Source organism: Chlorocebus sabaeus, chromosome 3, assembly GCF_047675955.1.
Source record: "Chlorocebus sabaeus isolate Y175 chromosome 3, mChlSab1.0.hap1, whole genome shotgun sequence".
In the NCBI taxonomy this organism is placed as follows: Eukaryota; Metazoa; Chordata; class Mammalia; order Primates; family Cercopithecidae; genus Chlorocebus; species Chlorocebus sabaeus.
The window spans coordinates 29,571,285-29,596,164 of NC_132906.1; the positions used below are offsets into that span (position 1 = coordinate 29,571,285).

A 24,880-nucleotide genomic window follows, 5' to 3' on the forward strand; every position below is an offset into this window, starting at 1 on the left:
ATAGAAAATATATCCTGTATGTTAAATTTCCCTAGCATTTTTCTGAAGGATGCTTCTTAAAAGCAAGTTAGAATGGTATATTCATAGAGTTAGAAAGAAATGTTTGTAGACGTTACACAAACAATGTTTTTCCCAATCTGGGAAATCTTTTTATAAGCTTCTCTCCACTGCTACCACTGGCAAATAGTGAATCGGCTGTTTCCCCCACAATTCCTGCTACAGGGAGCTCACAATGTGACAAGGCAGTCCTCACAAGTTACTGCGGCTCCATCACCATCAACATCTAAAATACGCAGGCAGTGAGCAAGACTCTAAGCCCCATAGGAGCTGAGTCCGGGTAACTGGTTCACTGCCATATGCCCAGAACCTAGAAGCACAGTGATTTGTGACCAAGCAGGTGATCAAGATATATTTGTTGGATGGATGGATAGGTGGATGGATGGATAGATGGATGGATGGATGCAGGCATGCATGCATGCATGGACAGATGGATGGATGGACAGTCGGATGGACAGATGGATTGATGGATGAATGGATGAATGGATGGATGGACAGGTGGATGAATGACATGCCCTCTCTGGGTGCTATAGAATAAGTTAAGCCTGTTTATTCTCCTTTCATACTATGGCTTAGAGTCCAAGGCACTGAATCTAAAGTAAAGATTTGGGGATATTTTATGTGATGCAGTTATGGAATTGTAACTATCCTAAGACATGTAAACAATCCCAGGTTTGGGTGTCAGTAATAAAACTCCTTAAAGTGAATTACTCACTGATTACAGGGGTATGGGTAGTTGTCAAGTGAAAACAGTCCATTGATTTTCAAATATTAACACTTACAGATGCCTGAGACATAATTATTAAGAATTGCATTTAGTTCTTCTTTAATCTGTAACCACATATAAGCTACCATCTATTTTGAACTTAATACAAGGCCTAAGTCCTTAATAGAAATGTATGTAATTCTTAATTGATCACAAGGACAGACTTTTGACAGAACCTGCTCATATTTTTCAAAAATATCTGTCTACTCATTGACAACATGGTCTTTTTCTCAGATTAGTTATTGGACTTACTAACTGTTGTATCTGAGAAGAACCAGATTATTAATAGCTCAAGTTATATATATAAATTAGTGCATTCACTTTTATTAATAATAAATGAGGCAAGTCACCCTGCTCCGAACTGACTGTGCCATATCTTGCGTTGTTTTCTCTTTTGCAGAATTTCATTTGCTGAATTAAGTCGTGCCCAATGACTGATTTATTGTTTTCTTCACAAGAGGAGGGGGGAAGCATTAGGTACCTGGTACCCAGCAAAAGCCCAATAAGCAAAGTTATCAGTGGAATTCCTCAATGTGACAAAGGGCTGGATGAGGGGTTCCTTGCTGGTACAACCAGGTCACAAGCCTAAGAAGGCTTGACGGGTGTGGCTGGCTCCCCCCATGGCCCTGCTCTGTTTCTGATCTGGGCTTTGCTGCCCTGGGCTGGGCTGCTTCTCCTGGCTCTCTGCAGGACCTCCAGGCTCCAGGAATTTGGACCGAGTGGTAGAGACATCGCCGGCAGAGACGGCAATCGCCAGCTTCCTCTCTGCGCTGTCTTGTGATTCAAAGCAGATTCTGCTCCACTTTTTTAAAAGGGGAGCACATGAATGCTGGAGACCCACAAGAACAGAATTGAGCAAGGAAAGGTGCAACAGTGATACAAAAGTCCGTGAGTAAGTGGCTCATTCGAGGTGAGCCATGACAGGGATTTGTTCATGGGGAGCCCAGGGGCATCAAGGTCTGATTGCTGAGAGTGTTCTTGTGGGAGGTGGGAGGTTATAAGAGCTGCAATAACCCTGGGGCTTAAGAGTTTTGCAAATGATCCTGGGCTGGGACACACACACACATACACACACACATACACACACACACAGAGAGAGAGAGAGAGAGAGAGAGACCGAGACCTGTGTACCAAGGTCATCCAAGCACTGCATTTGTACTTGGCTGCAGGGAGGAAGGGTTGGAAAAAAGAGGATGTTTTCTGTCTTGGACCTTTACCTAAAATAGGCACCATCACGCTCAGTGGCCTTGCTTGCAAACTTCTACAGCAGGGTGAGCTGGAGAAGTGAGTGTGAATGTGAGCAGCAGGGTAAGCTGCTCACTGGTGAATCCAGGAAGTGACTCTGGACCTCTTCTTACATCAGTCTGGTATGATACCACAGTTAGACAACTTAGCAAAAATTGCTGCTGGCTGGATGTATGGCATGGTCATCGAAAACATTTTTTTGCTTTGCCTTTTTCTTCTTGCATTATTTTCTAGCTAATGATCTCTCTTCCTTGGAAGAGTACATTTCTGTGGTAGGAACTATCTTTGTGAAAATATTCTTTTTTAGAGACAAATTGGCATCACAAGAATTCTGATATTTGAGGTACAATTAGTTCATGTATCAACATTTTAATGCACATTGGTATTCTCAAAATTGTATATACTACTCATAGAAGAGCAGGATTTCAGTCACAGCCCTGTTTCTTTCCCCATATAAATGAGTCACTGAGCCTCAAAGGTTCAATCATCCCTTTATAGATGAAATATAATAACAGATACTAGTGACATTGTTGGGACGATTAACTGCAAATGTACAAAGTCCTTTTTAACATAGTAGATAATTATTTATTATTATTCCTGATAGACATGGCACAGCTATAAGCTGGCTAAATACCAAGAACAATGAGTAGGATTACCTCTTACATTTCTTTTCCCAACACAATGCTTTGCTTCTGATCTGACCAGGGCTTTGCCAAAGTCACACATCCAGTAAGTGGCCGAAGCAGATCTTCAGACCCACAGTTTGGCTTCCAAAGGACCACAGTGAGTATTTCTAATGCTGAAACAAGAGGGTACAGCTCTGCAGCCCAGGCGGATGGGCCTCAGGGTGGGTAACCAAGACAGCTCAATGCATGTCTCCCTCAGCTGTCCCCAGCCCCTAAAAAGAGAGCTGGGGGTCCCAGTCCTCTGTGGGATACAGTCCTCTTTCATCACCAGTTTCCAGCCTACCCTGCATCTCTTCCCTCTGAATTGCAGAAACCCTCCCAGCCTCCATGCCACCTTTCCTGGTCACCCTCTTCCTCCTTCACTCTTGCTTCCTCCAAGCAAATGGCCACCTCCGTGAAGGAATGACATTGCTGAAGACCGAATTTGCACTTCGCCTCTACCAGAGCGTGGCCGCGTGTAGAAACGAGACGAACTTCGTCATCTCTCCTGCTGGTGTGTCCCTCCCCCTGGAGATCCTGCAGTTCGGAGCAGAAGGGAGCACTGGCCAGCAGCTGGCAGATGCCCTGGGGTACACTGTCCATGGTAAGAGGCCTGCCCACATGCACACTCACTCACCCTCCTGCTCACACTTAGTCTCTCCAGCTCACCCTCCTGCTCACACTCACACTCTCCAGCTCACCCTCCTGCTCACACTCACACTCACTCTCTCCAGCTCACCCTCCTGCTCACACTCACACTCACTCTCTCCAGCTCACCCTCCTGCTCACACTCACACTCACTCTCCAGCTCACCCTCCTGCTCACACTCACACTCTCTCCAGCTCACCCTCCTGCTCACACTCACACTCTCTCCAGCTCACCCTCCTGCTCACACTCACACTCTCTCCAGCTCACCCTCCTGCTCACACTCACACTCTCTCCAGCTCACCCTCCTGCTCACATTCACTCTCTCCAGCTCACGCTCCTGCTCACACTATCTCCAGCTCACCCTGCTGCTCACACTCACACTCACTCTCTCCAGCTCACCCTGCTGCTCACACTCACACTCACTCTCTCCAGCTCACCCTCCTGCTCACACTCACACATTCTCCAGCTCACCTTGCTGCTCACACACTCACACATTCTCTAGCTCACCCTGCTGCTCACACTCACTCTCTCCAGCTCACTCTGCTACTCAGGCCAGCTAGGAGATAGGGAGCTCAGCTCCCTATGGCATGCAAGTGGGGAATAGTGATCACTGGACAGGTCTGTGACAGAAGGCATTCAGACTTTGGAATGGTGGTGACCCTTGAATTTTAAGGTTTCCTTTTAACCTAACAGGTTTCATGGCAATGTTTTCAGTTTCATTTGACACGCCCTAGCATCGTGCTTTCCCAGGTGCCAGGCAGCGCTGGAGGCACTTACAAACATTAATTGAATTAATTGTCACAACAGCTCTGTTGAGGATAATTTTATTATCATCCCAATTTTAGAGATGGGCAAATAGGCACAGAGAGTTGAAGCAACTTGCTGAAGGTCACAGAGTCAATAAGCGGCAGAGTTGGGACTCAAGCCCAGGCTGCCTGGCTTCAGAGCCCATGCTTTTGACCAACCTGCTTTTATAAATCTGTGACTTCTAGCCAGTGCCAGATCTGCCAGCTTATTTCTATGGATTATGTATTTTAGAGCAGCTCTGCCGGCAGCAGCATGAGTCTTTCGAATGCCAGGTCAGCTTCACCTCTGCCTACGCTCAGTGCCTCAGCTCAATGCTTGACCTCAGAACCAATCTACCAGCTCCAGCTAAAACAGACACTCAGGCACATACTTTTTCCTTCCTAGACTAGGATCTAGGAATTCAGCAAAGACAGAAAAAAAAAAAAAAAAGAGGCTATGAGCTCTGTGGCCTCATGTTCATTCCAAGTGGAATGAAGCTGTCCTAGGCAGGGTTGTCCCAGCCCACCCATTCCTCACCCTGTGGGTGGGCAGGGCAGTAAAGCCCCACCACCTATACCTGGGTGACACTGAGCACCTTTATTAATCTGTCTGGGCCTCTGCTCTCTCATCTATAAAATAGGGATAATAATAGCCCTCAATTCACAGGACTGTCAAAAGCATTCAGTGTGATCAGGAGTGTTGAGTGTTTAGCACAATGTCTATAAACACAGTTAACCTCCAGCATTTTTCACCCTGTCATTGCATATTCTGGTGGGTCTAAAAATGTTCTTCCTGTGTGCAAATATGCATGGACAAACTAGGCTAGGGCAGAGAAAAGATTTCACACAAAAATTCACTTCAAGCCAACTTACTCTGCTATTGTAATATTTCTGACTAAAAGAATGTGGTCCCCTGGCCCAGAGAGGGTGGAAAGATGGAGAGGAGAGCTCTGTGACCATTCCTCAGGTCACATCACACTATGGACCAGGGAAGTGTTTCAGTTCTTCTCTGCAGACAGTCAATATTCCTAGGAATGTGATCTTAGAAATACATGTGACCTTCCTCGATAGAGTAAAATCTGATTATAAGTATGTTTTTATCCATTTTTTTTCTTACTACACTCAAATACAAGCACTTAAGTTAGGCTGATTCATGAGATAAAGATTCTGAGTCAATCTTTTGCAATTGTGGATTCTCAGAAGCAGCTTTGGTAGTGAACATATTGTGGACAAGTGATGTCTGCCTACTAATGTCCTCTGCAGCCTCGTGGCTAGGGGCCCTGGCAAGGGTAGACTCTGGGTTCCTGTGCCTCCAGAGAACATTAGCCAGGAAACTCGGGGGTCTGCTGCTGCCTCCTGGCTTGGCTTCTGCAACATGAAGGGTGTCAGAGGGGACAGACCCCAACTGAGTGAGAGTTTCAGCCCAGTGAAAACCAGCTGGAGCCAGGTAGTGGAGGAAAAGATACCCAGCATTTTGTCTCACAGGGAGGGTTTGTAGATAACTGCAGGGCTGTGCCTAAAAGGGAGTAGAAGTAGCCTAAGCAAGGGGGCTTCACTTCTGGAAACACTCAGCTTGCATGTGTTAGGAATGCGAAGCTTGGGGTATGCAACTGTGTCTGGACTCACCAGCGGGCAAGAGCCCTCGTTCCAGCCTAAGGGATGCCTGGGGGAGGACGGAAGCTGCAGCTTGTGAATAATAACATGAAAACAAAATCCACTATTGATCATGGAGAGAAGGAAGCAATCTCCTGTATAAACAGTAAATAAATAGAAGTCCAGCTGCCATTCATGAAGGTGGAAGCTATCGACTCTCTCAAATGCTTATTATTTCCTCGACATTCTTGCAGCCTCTCACTGACATTAAAAACACAAGCTGTCTGCTGGGTCTTAGGGAAAGGGGGGATGGGAGGAGTTCTTACCTTTCCTCTGTATTTCTCAAATTGAAAGCATAGTTCTACACAAGGCTGAATCCAAATGTTACTCAGGCTCATGACACGCAGTTGTGGGAATGGATTTAAAGCCCTGAACAAGACATATTGACAGTACAACATCCTGGCCACCTACCGTCATTGTCACTGTGACATTGCACATAAATCTCCTGATGTTGTGTTTGAAACCCCATCACCCTGCATGGTGGACCTGCTGTTTTCCCAGCCCTAGAAAATCCACTCCAGCACACATCAACCTTCCTAAGGCAGGAAATTAAGGAAAAACAACCTCTATTCATCTACAGGATGTTGGTAGTGTTTTTCTATTTGACTTCATTGCAGCCTGATTTCTTTCAGATTCTAGCATGGTTTCTTCCCAACTTTTAATTGGTGGATCCAGACTGATTCCTGAGCACATTAGCTATGACTTTTTCAAACTGGCTTTGTGTGGTAGATGAATTTTATGAGCAAGGGTGGAGTTGCTGGGGTTCCATCTCAATACAATGTGCGCTGGAGGTTGTGCTAACTCCTTACTCACACTCACCATTGTCAACTTATCCCAACTTGTTTTTCACAGACCAAAGGGTGAAAGATTTCTTGCATGCTGTTTATGCCACAATACCCACCTCCAGCCAAGGCGCCGAGATGGAGCTGGCCTGCAGCCTTTTTGTGCAAGTGGGAACACCGCTGTCCCCCTGCTTTGTGGAGCAGGTCTCCTGGTGGGCCAACAGCAGCCTGGAACCAGCCGACCTCGGTGAGCCCAACGGCACCGCCGTCCAGACTAGCGAAGGGGCTTCCAGACAGACTGCAGGTAAAAGAAAACTGTCCATTTCAATAAGGCTAAGTCAGAGGGCTGCAGAGAAAGAGTCTCACCCATCACTTGTCAGAGGCCATGGTGCTCAGGCCATCTTCAATTACAGCGGTTTGTCCTCTTAGGAGATCCTACCCTTGAATGACAAGGGGACACTGAGTCCCTTTCTGCTGCTTTTCCTGCTCTGACCCTCCCCCACACAAATATACACATGGGCACACATATACACATACATGAGCCACAAGAACACACAAGAACAAAGAAGTATGCTTTTCAGAGCCTCCCAACTCAGAGGACCCCACAGGCTTTGTCCCATGCAACTGTTCGCCCACTGAGCTCTGCTGTCATCTATAATAAACTACCTGTGACAGCAAAATGCAACAGGAGCCAAAAAAAGGGTTTCCTGGGAATGTAGATTAAGGAAATAATTTAAGAAAAAGTTACACACAATAAGATGTTTAGCTCAGCGTTATTGAATAAAGAGATTTACAAACAGCCTCGCTGCCCTGCAATGAGGGGTGAATCAGTGTAGCACAGCACCTGCATGTTATGCAGTTGTAATTATTACAAAAGATAATTAAAATAATGAACGCTTACCGAGTGTTTAGTTTATTTAGTTAGCACTGCTCCAAGTTGATTATCTCAGTTCACCCTCACAATAATCCTAAGGGGTAGGCGCTATTACTCTCCCTATTCTATAATTGGAGAAACTGAGGCACAGAAAGCTCAGCCTCCTGCCCAGGGTCCACAGGCCAGAATTCTAACCCAGGTAGTCTGGCTCCAGCATCCTTGATCATTTCAAAAGTTTCACAGCATTGTGGAGAACATTCAAGACCCAGTGTTGATTAAAAAGCAGAATAGGATTGGGAGGCCAAGGCAGGCAGATCACGAGGTCAGGAGTTCGAGACCAGCCTGGCCAACATGGTGAAACTCCATCTCTACTAAAAAAACAAAAAATTAGCCGGGCATGGTGTCATGTTCCTGTAATCCCAGCTACTCGGGGAGGCTGAGGCAGGAGAATCACTTGAACCCGGGAGGCAGAGGTGGCAGTGAGCCAAGACTGTGTCACTGCACTCCAGCTTGGGCAACAGAGCGAGAGTTTGCCTCAAAAAAAAAAAAAAAAAAAAAAAAAAAAAGCAGAATAGGAAGTGATATATATACTGTGACTGAATGGAAAACGGTGAGTGTATGGACAAGGATGGCAGAATTAAATCCAAAAATTAACATCATTTGTGATAAAGTTCTCTCTCTCGCTCTCATATTTTACCATGTCTTTTCAATTTACTTAAATATGTTTAATTCCCTGCTCAGATCCTTGTGCTGCCAGGGCATAAGGCCAGAGAAGCAGCTCCCAATGCAGGCTGATTGTCCTCTAAGAAAAAGGGGCAGTTGGCTCAGTTGCTCAGAACACAGAGTCCAGAGCCAGGCTGCTTGGGTTCAAATCCAAGCTTTCCATGGAGCTGCTGGGGTTCTATTTCAATGCAATCCACATTGCATTGGCTAACTGGGTGGATGGTGGCTTCACCCCTCATAAGTATGTGACCTTGTCCAACTTCTCTGAGCCTCAGTTCCCTCACCTGTGAAATAGGGAATAACAATAGAACTGTTAGGAGGAGTCGGTGAGGATTTGCTAAAGCACTTAGAACAGAGCCTAGCATAAAGTGTGTGCTTATTAAACAAATAAACAGCTGGGACAAAAACTATCCCCTTAGGGATGGTCTGCCTTCTCCTCTTTCTGGCACTGCATGAAATTTTAACTGCAGCCCTCCAAAGACCATACCTTGAATATTGTTGTCTAAGCAAAGGCTCAGTGAGAGATTCAGCTCAGCAGCAGGGCAGGGTGGGGACTGGGGGCGACATTGTGCAGGATCTCCCATCACAGCACATACTCCTTCCAAGGGTCTGCCTGGGGAGGGAATGTCTAATAATTCCTAGGAAATGGCCTCAAACAGAACCAGTAGCAGCATCCCAACCTGTTCAGAAAAGAATAAAAAGCAGGGTCTTCAGCAACAACTGGTTATAAACACATATCGATTTGCAATTAACAGATTTTAATAAATATGCTACCAACTCAACTCCAGAGATGCCTCACTGCCCCCACCTCCCCTGAGTGGTCATGCAGGTGTCAGGACTTCTGAGTTCTCACTTCCATTTCCCTCTCCACACCCTCATCCCCCAGCAGGGGGTATCATTGTCACCCTCATATCCAGCCCTACAGAGCCTCTGACTCTGGCCCTGTGAGGGTATCTTAAAGACTCTATCTAGGTCTAGGATTTTTACAAAATGACCATATCACTCAACAGTCCCCAAAAGTTGAGAGCAGCTCCTGGTGCCTTGGGTCCTTGACAGCACAAGGAGCTGAGACAGGGAATTAAATATTCTTAAGTAAATTGAAAAGATATTGTAAGATGAAGAGAAACCAGCTTAAGCAAAAAGACCTTCATTTTCACGTTTTAACTCTGCATTTAACTTTAGCATTTAACTCCTTGTCCACACATGCACTGGGTTCGGTTCAGTTTCAGTGCACATTTAACCCACCGCCCCCTTGCTTTCCTGCTTGCAGGTGAGGGCCCCAGTGAGGGCCCTGGTGGCTGGCCGTGGGAGCAAGTTGGTGCAGCATTTGCTCAGCTTGTGCTTGTGAGCACTATGTCCTTCCAAGGCACTTGGCGGAAGAGATTCTCCTCCACAGACACGCAGATCCTGCCTTTCACCTGTGCCCACGGCCTCGTCCTTCAGGTCCCCATGATGCACCAAATGGCCGAGGTCAACTACGGTGAGCTCTGCCCCTGCTGGTTTGTCTAAAGGGAGAGGAAGCCCGGGCCGGAGGGCAGGAGAGAGGAGGCCAGGTCCCTGCTCCTAAGGGATCGGGACATGTTTCTGCAGGGTCCATCTGCTGGACTGGGTGCACATGGCGGAAGGAAAGACTAGGGTGCCTGGAGACTTTAGAGAGGAGTGTTGGACAGTGTGCTCTGACAGGACAGTGAAAAGACACAGATGTGGAAGAGAAACTCAGTTTCATGCTTGACATTTCCTTCTGCACTAGTAGAATTTGGACCAAACTGCCACCCTGGCAGGCACAATAGGCCCGGATTGAATTGGCTGTTCCTTTAAGGCCGGGTACAGTAGTACCCTGTACCCTTATCCATGATTTTGCTTTTTGAAGTTTCAGTTATCCGCATCAGAAAATATTAAATGGAAAATTTCACAAATGATTCTCAAGTTTTAAATTGCACGCCCTTCTGAATAGTCTGGTGAAATCTCCTGATGTCCTTCTCTGTTCCACCTGAGATATGAATCATCCCTTTGTCCAGCATCTCCAGGCTGTCTACAGTACGCTGATTAGTCACTTAGTAGCCATCTCGGTTATCAGATCGAGAAGACGTAGTATATGCAGGGCTCATTACCATCCACAGGTTCAGGCCTCTACTGCGGTTCTTGGAGCATATCTGCCAAGGATAAGGTGGCACTACTCTATGTGGTTCTGCACGTGCCATCATCCCCCCCATACCCAGCCCTACAGAGCCTCTGGCTCTGGTCCTGTGAGGGTATCTTAAAGACTCTAGGTCTAGGATTTTTATACCATATCACCCGACAGTCTTTGGCCTGAAACTGCCTCCTGAGGGTGGGGTGGATGCTCCGTTTTATTGTTTCCAGTCCTCTGAGCCAGCCTCTCTCAGGGTCTGGCACTGGTTCATTCTCCTGGGTCATGGGACAGAGCTGACCTCTGATCCACTGTACCCTCAGGTCAGTTCCAAGACACCGCAGGACATCAGGTGGGGGTGCTGGAGGTGCCTTACCTGGGAAGTGCAGTGAGTCTGTTCCTGGTGGTGCCCCGTGACAAAGACATCCCCCTGAGCCACACTGAGCCACACCTCACAGCCAGCACCATCCACCTCTGGACCACCAGCCTGAGGAGAGCCAGGATGGATGTGTTCCTGCCCAGGTGAGCAGCTGAGTCCCCCTCACAGGTGCTGTGCAGCCAGCAGTCAGAAGAGCATAGATTTGCACACAGGTGGTCTGCCTCTAGGGTCTGTGCTTAGCCACTGGGATGACTTGTTTAATGTGTACCCCCAGAAGTTAGGCCAAGAGGAAGTGACCCTAGAGTTTGAGTCCATTTCAGAGCCACCGCTGGCTAGCTCACGGCATAGACTGAAATGAACTAACTTCCCAGAGTCTTCCCAGGACAAGATATTCTGCCTTCACTGGGCTGGACTGGAGCCCCCCAAGGACCCCTGATCCAGCCCTAGGCCACAACCAGTTTTTGGAGAGGAAATGCTCCCCAAATCTTATCCCATCGTTTTTTGGAAAAACTGCCATTTTTTCCAAAACTGCCATTTTTCCAAAACCAAAGAGATAAGATGACTTATGTAATTGAGCAAGTACAGATAAAATTCTGATCAGATGCCAAATTAAGACATAAAAATATGACACTTTAAGTCTCTATGCAGAAGGTTCTCATTCTTTCTAAATGGAGGTGAACTCTCCTTTAAGAAGACCCAATAGGTACAAATACAAATCAAAAAGTGAAGTGGCAGCATTCTATTTTGCTTTTTCAAAACAAAATATATTAGCAAAACTCATAACTTTACAAAAAGATTCCTCTTAGGGCTTCTTTAAATGATGAGCTTCTGTGATATATTTGAAATGAGAGTACATTTATAACCATTTTTTGACCAGCATTAAGCAAGGAATGTTGTCCAGTAGCCACTAGCTGCCTTGGCCTCTCTCCACTGCCTGGGCTTCCAGTAGGCAAAGGCAAAGTCCTCGGCAGTACTCCCTCAAGGAGTTAAAAATAAATCTATGCACTAGAAGGAAAACATACAAAGAGAGACCCAGCAAGTTAAGGGCCAAGGTCTAAAGTGAGATCTGGCATAGCCCAGGGCAGCACTTAACTCTAAGGTAAAGTGTATCTCTCAAAACGAAATATTTGGAACCCAAACCAAAACACAAAGACTGAATATTTCAACAGATCTCTCAGGGAGGGAGCAGAAGCAACCCTAATCTTCCTATTATATTTGAGAGAAACTTGGCAAGGGAAAGAAGAGCAGCGTTCCATGTCAAAAGTAGAGAGAAAAAGGAGGCTGCTGTGGGAATTTGCCACAACCTTTTTGGGTTTAAGAGACAGATGGTGGGCCTCATCTTGGAGCAGCTCTTCCCTGGAAGAGACCCCAGGGAAATGCCCAGCTCCACTGAGAACTCTCCACTGTCCTGATTCTGCTTTTAGAAGTCTCAAACCCTCAAGCAGTGATCCTGAAAAACGCTGGCAGGCAGGGAAGGCAAGGCAAGGCAGAAATCTTAGTAACACAACTATTAGTTAGCACTTAACCTCATTCTGATAATTTTTTTTTTAAATCTCCTTAAGACTACCAAGACTGCTGTCCAAGAAGGATAGAGGTTTTTAGGAAAATTAAGTTATTTCACAAGTAAAACTAACCAAGTTTTTGTTTGTTTGTTTTTAAGCTAGCTTTAAATCCTTTGGGGAACAAAACAGAAAAAGTAAAAACTGTCTTAGGTCTAGATTTAGGTATAAGCTTTGGATCATGAAAGACACAAAGTCAGCTTTTAGGCAGGAATTTACCTCTCATTCTCTCAAATCACTCATTCTTCTTTTAGTATGACCTGCTCTATAGTCAGCAGGCATTTTTTGTTTAACAAGAGCAAAAAATTTTGCACACTGTGGGTAGCAATGCAAAATTGTGTGACTATGAGATGTGCTTTCAGGTTACACATCACCAAGCAGTGCACTGGTAGATTCTGGATGAATTATGGTGTCTAGCTTCCAAAGTAACCTTTTATGTATAAGTAAATAAAAAAGTGCATAGGGACTGTTAATTTTCATGAGGGATGCTTAGCATACTAAAGAAATAATCAAGAAAACCAAGAATGTGTTAAGGGTTATTTATAACAACAATCATGTGATGTCCCACAAGAAAGACTAATAATGTCAAATATGTATGTAATGAATAAAACATTTGATTATTAGGTCAACATAGAAGGCTGAACAATGTTTTGATATTAGACATAATATATATCTTCTTAAAATCCACCAGATCCCACATACTCAAAATGAGTTTTGCCCTTCCTCCCAGGAGCTGCTGATTATCATGGTGTGTGGTTCATGCTTTTCTAGGGGTGTTTCTTTTTTAAAAAATCAAGATATAATTCACATATTATAAAATTCACCCTTTTAAAGTACACAATTCAGAGGTTTTTAGTATATTCACAAAGTTGTGCAACCATCACTACTAATTCCAGAACCTTTTCATCACCTCAAAAAGAAACCCCATATCCATTAGCAGTCACTCCCAACTCCCCTCCCCACCTCCCAGAAACCTCTGATCTACTTGCTCTCAATAGATTTGCCTATTCCAGAATTTCATGTAAGTGAAATTATACTGTATGTGGCCTTTTGTGTCTGGCTTCTTTGCATAATATTTTCAAGGTTCATAGTAGCATGAATCAATACTATCTTCCTTTTTATGACTGAATAATATTCCATTGTATTGATATACTACGTTTTGTTTACCTATTCATCAATTTATAGATATTTGGGTGCCTAGACACATTTTGGCTTGTTTTAACTTGTTGGCAACTAGAAACAATCAAGTGCACATTTTTTGTGTGTATATATATTTTCAATTATCTTGGATATACACCTAAGAATGCAATTACTAGGTCATGTGGTAACCCTACATTTTACCTTTTGAAGAACTACCAGACTGTTTTCCAAGTCACTGCACCATTTTACATTCCTACCAGCAATGTGTGTGGAATCCAGTTTCTCCACATCCTTGTCAACACTTCTTAATGACCATCTTTTTATTTTAGTCATTCTAGTTGGTGTGAAGTAGTATCTCATTGTGCACTTCATTTGCATTTCCCTAATGACTAATGAGGTAGAGCATCTTTTCATGTACTTGGAGAAATGTCTTTTTTGTAGAAATGTCTATTTCAGATGATTTACCCATATTTAAATTGGTTGTCTTTTTATTATTGAGTTGTAATAGTTCTTTATTCTGGATACTAGTACCTTAACAGATTTATGATTTGTAAATATTTTCTGTCATTCTGTGGTTTTTCTTTTCACTTCTCAGTGCTGTCCTTTGAAGCACAAAAGTTATTAATTTGGATGAAGCTCAATTAATCTATGTTTCCTTTTGTTTCTTGTGCTTTTGATGCCATATTCTTTTGAATAGACACCATTGTCTAGTTAGGGTCACAAAAATTTAGGTTTATGTTTTTTTCTAAGAACTTTATAGGCTTAGCTCTTATATGTAGGTCTTTAATCCATTTTGAATTAATCATTGTATATCATATGAGGTAGGGATTCCACTTCATTCTTTTTTGTGTATCTATCCCTTTGTCCCAACTGTCCTCCACTGAATTTTCTTGGCATCTTTTTCAAAATCAATTGCCCATAAATGTGTAAGTTTATTTCTGGACTTTCAATTCTATCCTATAGTCATAGATGTTTGTTTGCCAGTTCCACACAGTCTTCATTACTGTAGCTTTGTAGTGACTTTAGAAATCGGGAGTGTGAGTCTTTCAACTTTCTTCTTTTTCAAGAGTGTTTTAGCTATTCTGGGCCCCTTGCATTTTCATATAAATTTTAGGATCAGCTTGTCAATTTCTGCCAAAAAGGCAGGAAGGATTTAGACAGGGATTGTGTTGAATCCATAGATCAATTTGGCGAGTACTACTTTCTAACAATATTAAGTGTTCTGAGCCATGAACTCAAAATATCTTTCCTTTAAGTTTTTCTTTCTTTCAACAATGTTTTGTAGTTTTCCATATGCAAGTCTTGCACTTATTTTATTAAATTTATTCTAAGTATTTGACTCCTTTGAATTTTTACTTATTTTCAGATTGTTCTATAGTGTATACAAACACAATTGATTTTTGTATCTTAAACTTGTATGCTGCACTTCAGTGAACTCATTTATTAGCTCTAATCGGTTTTTTTGTGTGTGTGTATGTGGATTCTTTAGGGTTTTCTATGTATAGGACCAAGTCATCTGTGAATAGAGACAGATTTACTTCTTTCTAACCTGGATGCCTTCTATTTCTTTTTCTCATGTAATTGTCCTACTCACCCTCCAGTAGCATGTGAAATAGAAGGGGTCAGAGTGGACATTCTTGTCTTGTTCTTGATCTTAGGGGGAAGACTTTCAGTCTTTTACTGTAAAGTGTGATACTAGCTGTGGGGATTTTGTAGATGCCCTTTATCAATTTAAGGAAGTTACCTTCTATCCAAAGTTTGTTGTATGTTTGATGTTTGTTTGTTTGTTTTTAATCATGAAAGGGTGTTGGACTTTGTCAAATGCTTTTTCTGCATCTATTGAGATGGTGGTGTGGCCTTTGTCCCTTATTCTATCAATATGGTATAGTATATTAATTGGTTTTCATATGTTGAACCCACCTTGCATTCCTGGGATAAATCCCACTTTGTCATGGTGAGATTTATATGGTGTTGGATTCAATTTGCTAATGTTTTGTTGAAGATTTTGCATCTATATTAATAAGGTATATTGGTCTGTAATTTGGCTTTCTTGTAATATCCTTGTCTGGTATTGGTAAAGGGTATTTTTTTAATAAAGTTATTTTTGTAGCATTTCTTCTGGATCTGCCTTCATAGCCATACAAGACAATCACTCTAAGCTTTTATAGTCATACCTCACTTTTACTGCTGTTTTTAGTTTACAAAAAGTGTATCACCCACCAAAAATCACATTTAGCTTCAAATAGCTCTTAATTAACTCTTTCTCAATATAATTGAAAAATAATTTAAAAATCACAATGGTAACAGTAAGTGCATGGGCTGTGCTGGGGATTGTTCCAAGCACTTTACAAGGATTCATTCATTTAATCTTTACAACCCTACAAACACGCATTACAATTATGGTCATTTCACAAATGAAGACTGAGACAAACAGAAGTAAAGTAACTTCCCGCGGAGGTTACTAGTTATGCAGGTAGTTACTTGATCCAGGATTCAAACTCAGACATTGGATTCCCAAGTTCATGCTCATAACCACTGTTTCAGCAACTGGAGGTTTCAAAAAGGATGTGTTTTCAGTATTTAAGAAAATTTCATAAGAGATGGTCCAAAAATTTTTTGGAGAAATGTCAGCATATTTGGAGAAAGTATATTTCTTTTTGGAAACTATTCTGAAGATTCAAAATATACCTTTATGAGAAAGTATGATATTTTTGGTTAAAGTATGAATCACACTGTCTTGTATAGCAATGAAGACCTTTGATATTAAATGGTCTTATTCAATATTTTTACTCTCCTACAAGTTCTGTATTATTTATAGAAAAAGACCATCTAATTTTCACTTTGATCTTTTATATTTTCAAAGAAAAATAATATCAGCAGCTCTTTTAAAGGATTTTTCAACAGTAAACCTTTAAATGCCTTGTTCCTGGGGAAATATAAAATTGGTGTGCTGATTCTTTATGCTCAAAGGGTTTACTAGGAAAACCAAGGCTTTAAGTTCCATTCTTTTCCTACTGTGCTCCAAAGGCATAAACTGCACACAGCAAATATGAAAATATATTTTATCCAGTATAAACACTCTATTAAATAAAATACTCTATTAATTGTCAATAAGGCAATTAGTCAACAGCCTCTTTTCTGCACCTACTATAAGTGAGATGCCACACGAGATGGGAGGTAGCAAAATGTAGGTGATTAGAGCATGGACTCTGCACACACACAGGCTTGATTTGAATCGAGGTCCATCACATACTCATTATGTCATCTTGGGCAAGTTTCTTAAACGCTTTAAGTCTTGATTTTCCCATCTGTAAAATGAGGATAATAATAACATAGTTATATGAAGATGAAATGAGATAATCCACATAAAGCTCTTATAGTATCTAGCATAATGTAAGCACTCATTAAATATTAATTCTTATTAAGAAATAATAATGAATTGGAGCCTGGCACAGTGGGGCACACCTGTAGTCCCAGCTACTCGGGAAGCTAAGGCAGGTGGATCACTTGAGGCCAGAAGTTCGAGTCTAGCCTGGCAACATAGGGAGACCCCCATCTCAAAAAAAAAAAGTGTTTAAAAAATGAATTGGGATAGCCACTCTTCTCAGGTAGTTTACAATATCATAAATGACGCTAATAGGAAGCAGAATGTTCTATATATCATAAGAGCAAAACAAGGTGTTAATGGGGCTTTAAGAACCAAAGGTTACAAAATAGCTGAAGAAAAGGAGGAGGAGGTAACAACTGAAAAATGGATAATAACTAAAAGATAATCAAAGTCAATGGGAAGACTTAGAATGAACAGCAGGAACAAGAGTACAGAGGTGGGGAAGAGCTCTATGTGGTCAGATTAGGGCTTATGGGAAGGCACCATGGAAGATGAAGCTGGAAATAAATCTGGTGGAGCCAGCCTGACTTCCAAGTTAGGGACTTCGGACTTCATGTGGTGTGCACGAAAGCATATTGAGTAAGAATTTTGAAAGTTGATGGTTTGTTTTTGCTTTTCAGGTTTAGGATCCAAAATCAATTCAACTTAAAAAGCATTTTAAATTCTTGGGGAGTCACTGATCTTTTCGATCCACTCAAAGCTAACTTAAAAGGAATTTCAGGTAAAAATGGTTCTTCTTCCAAACTTTCTAGCCTTGTGTTTGGGGCAGTTTTATCATACTTTGATTAAGGGATTCTCATTTCCACAGAGCCTTCAGTGGTTTCCAGAAAGTCAACATTATGTAAAAGATTAAGAAAGGTGCTCTGTTTGATATAAAAATGTGTTGCTTCTACTAACAGTCAAATTTGGGTTAGATCTTGTGAGGAAGGGATGTTCTTCAGGCCTTAATCACAGTTTTCAGATACCACCTTCACCATGGGGTCAATGTCCACAATACATAATAAAGAGACCCTCCCTCTAACCGTCATGACTAGGAGTGGACCCAAGGCATTGCTGCAGCAATAGATTCTTCATTATGACCTCCTGCTGTTCCATCAGCTTCACAGGCACGCTTTGTTTCTACAACCTTTTCCTCTCTCCTTCCCTATACCTTCTCTGTCCTCTTCTAATAAGCTAGTCTTGAAACCTTCCCTCATCTGTCCAATTTCCTTTCTTCAAATTACCCAGGCTCTTACAACCTTGCCTTAAAATGTTCTCCTTTCCACCAACCATGTTGAATTTCTTTGCACATAGTTGAATTGCTACTACCAATCAATACATGCTGTTTGCTTATGATAGGGAATTTATATCAAATATAAACAGGGAGTGAATGCCAGAACCTATGTTCTACAATCCTCTCAAGACACCATTAACTAAACTATTGCCAACTCAGAGGCTCAGGTTTATTTCTACTCTGGATTTTAAATTATCTGTGCAAAGATGATACTGTAGCTGGTATTTCCATTGGCCTTGACATTTCCCTTACCTGAAGAGCTTGAAAATCACTATTTTGAATTCTAGAACATCATAATGTGGACTTTTCTAAATTTTGGCTCAGAATCTTCCTTCTTAAGCAATCACAGGAAAATTGAGATTTTGACCCACAAGAGAAGTCTTGGTTTGGGCTTTAGATGTGACCAGATTGACAGAGTTACTTATCAAATAAAACATAGGAGAATCTATTCTAGAGAGTTTAAAATCTACCAGCTCTGTACTCATTGCCTGAACACGCGAAGAGATAAGCGAAGCAATAGTCAAGTTTGGGCATAGTGTCCACAATGATGCTGGGCACACAGTGGGATACCAAGTAAATATTGTTGACTTGGTCAAATGACTCAAACAGAAACTTTCCTTACTGACATAGGAATAATCTGACATTTCAGGGAAAGGAGGAATACTAAAGAGAAAAGATCAGAGGGCAAGGAAAGAGCAAGGGATGAAGAACTTAAGAGAATTCTATGTTTGATAATGTGCAAAATCTAACCAGTGTCTTCTTGCAACTCCAGAGCTCAGCCATGGCATCCCTGTTGGTGGTGGTGATTTTGAAAATCAGAGTTCAAAACTTTAAGACCATTCTTGACCTTTCCTTCTACATCACTACATTCAGTGAATCACTAGGGCTTACTGACTGTCCCTTCATAACTCCTAAAGCTCTCCCTTTTATGTCCTAAAAGTACATTCTAATGTGCCATCAACCCTGTGTTCTCAAACAGGACTGATCTTAACACACATCATGTAGCTCCCCTATTGGTGAAGACTTCCAAGGTCCACAAACTCCTCTGGCAAGATCTAATAAGTAACCTGGATTTAAAAGTACCTTTTGATACCAAACCTCTTTTTTTTTTTTTTTTTTAATGCAATTCAAATCTACTTATGTTTGCTCAAACCAGCAGAAAGGTAGGCAGGCAGATCTGGCTTATTTAATAATTATCAAGCAATTATCATGTGCCAAGTGTGAAGCTTGCATTCACATTTCCTACTGACAAAACGTGCCAGCCTGGTAATTTTCTCTCGTGACGTTTTGTTCCTCTAAAGCAGGGGTCAGCAAACAATGGCCTACCACCTACTTTTCTAAAGTTTAATTAAAACATAGCCACTCTCATTCATTCATAAATCATCTATGGCTGCTTTCCTGCTACAACAGCAAAATTGAGTAGTTGAGATCTCAGACACCATATGGCCTGCATTGGCTAAAATATTTAATATCTGGGCCTTTATAGAAAAAGATTGCCAACCAAAGTATTGCTTCTTAATGTCCTTCTTTAAACATAATCAAGAGACTAACCACTTCTCTGCCCAAATTGGCTTTCATCTTAATATTCTAGAGACAGGGCCACCAAATCTCTCCAAGAAATAGTTTTCCTCATTCTTAAAATGGGGGTAGCTACCACTCACCACACACCTTAATTGTAGAAACAAAATCATTTACATAAAGTATGGCATCAGCAGAGACCTTGCCGGAGAGTAAGTGATCAGAAAATGCTGGCCTCTCTTCTTCCAGTTTACAAGGGATTACCAAGCAGTTTTGTGCTATTGATGGAACTGCAACAACCACAGCAGACATTTGGCCTTTCAGTCCCAGAATCATTTTACTCAAGTTCTCTTTCCCCATTTACAAGTCACTCATCTCTTCCTTCTTGGTATCAAATATTTTTTTTGCTGCCTGAAGGACTCATTAAATATTATTTCAAGGCCCAACTGAAACCAGAGTGTAATTTCCCCCCAGTCTCCTTGATACTAGATGTTATGCAGCTTTTAAGAGTAATTCCCGTTTCACTCACACTGAAGATGCCAGCTAAAGATACTCTTCTTAAGCAATCCCACTGGCTTTAGGATCAGCAGGCTTTGATATAGACCCATGCCTCCTAGTCCACAAAATACTCCTTGTGCACAAACTTGAAACTCTGAAGAAACTGTCTTCTTCTTGGCTTTTGTAAGTAGGTAGTTTTCAATCTCTGCTCAGTAAGAAGTACAAGTTCTCTGTTACTATGACTTAAATGAACAAACCACCAGAGTTGTTTGGTTGAGTATGGAAGTTACATAAGTTAACTCATGCCACACCAGATGTCTGGTCAGAATTGCAATAGAAAGAGGTGCGGAGTGGGCTAGAGGAGACAAATGGAGAAAGCAACTAACCATAGCCTAATTTCAAAGGCCATTTCAGATTCCTCTTAGCACTCTCTCTCTCTATCCTGGGCCGGGTACTATGTCTCTCTCTCTCTCTCCTCCTCTCCCCAACACTTAGTGTTAGCAACTAAGTGACAAGATGAAAAAGATAAACTAGAAACAAGTTCTGGCAATAACGTTTTAAAAGCCACTAAATCTGCCTACAGAAAATAATAATTGTAAAGACAAAACAGCAAATGATATGTTTATCCTGATTTATGAGAAGCTGAGGATTAAATGTAGGGACACAATGTTTATACAACATCATGTTACGAAGTATGACCATCATAACATGATGGTCATACTTTTTAAGTATGACCAGCCACACCTTTTAAACTTTTGAGTATGACCAGCCACACACAAAGAATAATGGTCTCCACCAACAAAGCACTGAAACAATCATTTGGCTGAGACTTGCAGATGACCCATCCTATGCCATGCCTTTATGGTTCTACAAACACCAATCGGCATTTCCTTACAAGTTTAACAAGGTTAAGGAACATTAAGGCCATTTGTATAGTGGTAAGGGGTGTCTATTATTAATTTATCCAGCATTTACTAAACACATTTATGTACCAAGTATTCTTAATGTAAGTTGGGCAAAGAAATATTTAAAATGATTAAGACATCATTTACGCTTTCTAGGAGCTAATAGTCTAAAAAGGAAGATAAACACCCTAGAAGATGTTACAGAAGAAGAGTGGAGAGTATGCCAGCAAGGAGGGTATCACCCCTTTGCTTTGTATACAGAATGTATTGTAGGAGCAAGGGGGTTTATGGTGGGCTACAGTTTCCCAAAGTATGTTCCCAAAATGCTAATCCTGTAAATCTGGGACAGAGAATGGTGTGGGTGGTTCCATGGTTTAACACCACGTATTATAATTGTCCCGTAGAGATCCACTATAAAAGTTAGCAGATTAGCAGCTCTAAGAAGTCCCCTACTGAAAACACGAGTGCAAAACTGTTTAGTATCTCCCATATATAATTAATCATGGAACCCTTTTATAGAATGCCACCTGTAAACAATCTTGAGAACAACTTTTGGGAAAACAGGGTGTATGCCCCTCAATGGCATTAAGCAGCTGTCAACACTTCAGGGGAGTAGAAAAAGACCAGGAGAATCCCTTTGTGCTTGACTTCTTCTAGGTTCATTAGTTGTGAAGTATTTCAAAAGGTACTCAATAAAAAATAATAGGAATCTGTAATGTAAGATTAAGCAGGAGGAAAAATGCAAAACCACAGATGACTCCCAAATTCTCATTTTTATCACATATGTTGATCTTTTGAAATGTCAACTCTTACCAGAGATAATATTTAAAAGATGCTGATGCTGGGGCATGGCATGCATAGGCTATGGACCTTGGTTTATGGCTGTGCAAACATATGTCAATTATTGGACCACTCTTATAGTCTGATGGAGAGAAACCATTTAAATGAAACTCTTCAGTTGCAGTTTCAAAATACTAAAATAGCCTGGACCATCTAACCAGACTCATCCACATCAACTGGTCCCATTTCTCACACTGCCAAGGTGCCCAGACTAACACAGAGACATGTTAGCTGATAAGGGGTTTCCTAGTGAATCTCTGCTTATTTCACCAACATTCATTTAAAATGTTCAGACACCATCCTATATGGTAATGAAGTCATGGAAATTAGTAAAACCCTCTCATGACTCTCATAAAATAACCATTCTTTAACCCTAAAGCTCTCTTTGTAACTTTGGCACTGCATTTCAGTTTGCTTAATTAGCTAGTAAGAGGGGATAATTATTAATGATAGTGAAATTTGTTTCTTAAAGACCCTACAGAAAAATACCAACTGCTAAAATAAATCAAATTCTTCACTGGTTTTAGGACAAGTGACACTAGTGAATGTTTCCATTGATTTTTACTTCCTCTGGCCCTTCCTGTCCCCTTCACTGATGCTGGAAAATGACTGTTCCTTACAGTGAATATAGCCAACTCACAACATTCTGTTCACACCTTACTTACAAGATGGATGGAATGCCGCATATTCTTTACTTTGGTCTGGTTTTATTCTCTCATGGCATTCATGGGCTATCTCCCGTATGTGTGTGACAAACACAAACCAATTTAAGCATTAAGTCTAAGATGAAACAAAGCTCCCTCACATATGTGTTCATCAAACTGATTATTTTAACGTTCATGCCGCAGATACCTCCCAGTGGCATGTTGGAGTTGACTAGCATACACTTTCTGAAAGGTGGGAATGTTTGAGTGGAGTGGAGGGGTGGGATGGGAGTGGGCTTTCAATCAGAATATTCTCAACTCTGCTTTTCAGGTGTGTGATCTCAGATGAGTTAACAGCTCACTCTAAAATGAAAGGATTGGACTGAATGATTTCTTAAGTTTCTTTTGGTTCTAAATCTTTCATTTTTTACTGTGTCATCAAGTATCCTTTCGTCTTTGGAGCTGTTTAAAAATGGTTAATGATTAGCTTACAAAAATCAGCCAATTCCTCTAAATTATCACTTAGTCCTATTTGCTAAACTTATAATCTGTGAAACTTAGCACATAGAACATTTATACTAACCGCTCTGCTTTGTAGATTCTAGCCCATGAGGCATATTAATTGCATAACTGATACACCTAAGTATACAGAATGCAGTCATGCAACACTAGACACATTCATATTACTCTGAATTGTGCCTCAATAAAGCCTGTGATAAAATCCTGTGACTTTGTCATTTTAAAGTGGCTCTTAAAATGCAGTCCAAAAAGACATTCAAGGGAAATGATCTCTGAAGCTTGGTGAAAATGATTCCTGGGCTACAGAATCTGCATTTTAACACATAGCCAGGTGATTCCTATGATCACTGAAGTTTTGGAAATACTGGCTGAAGGAGGGATTGTAGTATTAACTAGAAATCATTTCTGAAAATGAACCACCGAAAAAAAATGGGGCAGGGCTCTGAATATTATTTTGGGAGAGATTACATATATTTAACAAATTAAAAGTTTTGCAAGTTTGGTAACATATTGAACCTTAAGAATTTTCCAAACAGCTACCTGAGCCTCCAGTAAAAACAAAAACAAGAATTTTCCACTCTTTCCCTAGCTACACAGTAAGCAGCATTGGATACTATAAATTTTGTAAGTACATTTTTAAAGAATGTGTTCTAAATGTGTTAGAAAAATGTTAATGAGCAATTCATATTTTTATCATTTTCTGCGGTTAGGCCAAGATGGCTTTTATGTTTCTGAAGCAATCCACAAGGCCAAGATTGAAGTTTTGGAGGAAGGCACCAAGGCATCTGGAGCCACAGGTATGTTCAAACAGAGAATACCCAGTCACACTGCTCACCCATATCTACCTTTCTTAAATTTACCTAGTTGAATCTTCACACTTCTGAATCTTTCCATAACCCCCAAATTCAGGTGTGGTATAGCATTTTTTAAAAAGGAACACTAAAGAAAATAAAAAGTTTTTGAAAAATGATGGGGAAGAGGAGATACCCATCCTATAAAAATCATTCTGAAAGTTACCTTCAATAAGGAATTTATTCCATGGAATGTGTTCAAAACAGGAGACAAGATTGGCTAGATGGCATCTTTTAATTTTCCCATTTGCACCCCCATCACAACAGTAAACAATGAAATGCCATTAGGATGCTTTGATTTCTTTAAAAAAATGGTATATAACTTACTTCACAACCAATAGTTATTTTCTTAAAAATGCACAGAAAATGCAATGGGATTCTTCTTTCTTTCCTGCAGCTCTGTTGTTATTGAAAAGGTCTCGGATTCCTACTTTTAAAGCAGATCGGCCATTCATCTATTTCCTGAGAGAACCTAACACAGGTATTACAGTGTTTTTTGACAGGATTCAGATAAATTATTTATCAGTGTCTCTCTAGCAACAAGGGCTCATTTGTCCACTATCCCCTCAAAAATAAGCATTCTTTCTAGCTGTTTTTATGGTGCTTCAGAAGCTTCCCAGTTGCTGTCTTGTATCCTAAGAAAGGGAACTATTTCATAAGTACAAAGAAACTTATCCTCCATGTTTTTTACCTTCTCATTCTCTCAGCTCATATATAGTTAATGTAGATTTTTTAAAAATGCTATAGATTTCTACTTCTGAAGATACTTAGAAAAATTATGAAAGCAAAATAAATTACAAATCTTTCCCTTTTTTTCCCGTTGTCCCCTAGCTTTCTTATCATTTTAGAGTTTTTTTTTCAGGTCACTAGAGTATACCAGAGTAGTCCTCTTGTGATCCTAGTATTCTAATGAATGCACCTGATTTCTATACTGTTCTGTTGATCTTTCTCAAAAATCAAATGTTTGCCCTAGTACTTTTAAGTCCTACTACATAACCTTATGGTAATCCAAAGATGGTGTGGTACCGGCAAAGCCTCAG

The 24,880-nt window shown here is 41.2% G+C and overlaps 2 protein-coding genes across 8 annotated transcripts in view; one reads left to right on the forward strand and one right to left on the reverse strand.

The window, feature by feature from the left end:
• Nucleotides 1-24,880, reverse strand: part of INTS6 (integrator complex subunit 6) — a 200,408-nt gene that overhangs the window by 83,441 nt on the left and 92,087 nt on the right. For 6 of the 7 annotated variants that reach the window (XR_012092585.1, XR_005236459.2, XR_005236458.2 and 3 more), the window contains exons 19-21: nt 16,553-16,712; nt 8,686-8,878; nt 6,721-6,899 (exon numbers count right to left, since the gene is read on the reverse strand). The gene's annotated coding sequence lies outside the window, so the exon portion shown is untranslated. Of the gene's footprint in view, nt 1-6,720; nt 6,900-8,685; nt 8,879-15,564; nt 16,713-24,880 lie in introns of those variants that run through there. The other variant, XM_037986669.2, reaches the window with a different exon arrangement.
• SERPINE3 (serpin family E member 3) lies at nt 1,081-24,429 on the forward strand. The gene is given in 8 exon segments (XM_007960443.3): nt 1,081-3,337; nt 6,672-6,905; nt 9,469-9,678; nt 10,650-10,848; nt 17,413-17,513; nt 23,700-23,786; nt 24,238-24,350; nt 24,352-24,429. Coding segments are annotated over 8 exon segments (1,278 nt in total). The 5' UTR covers nt 1,081-3,081.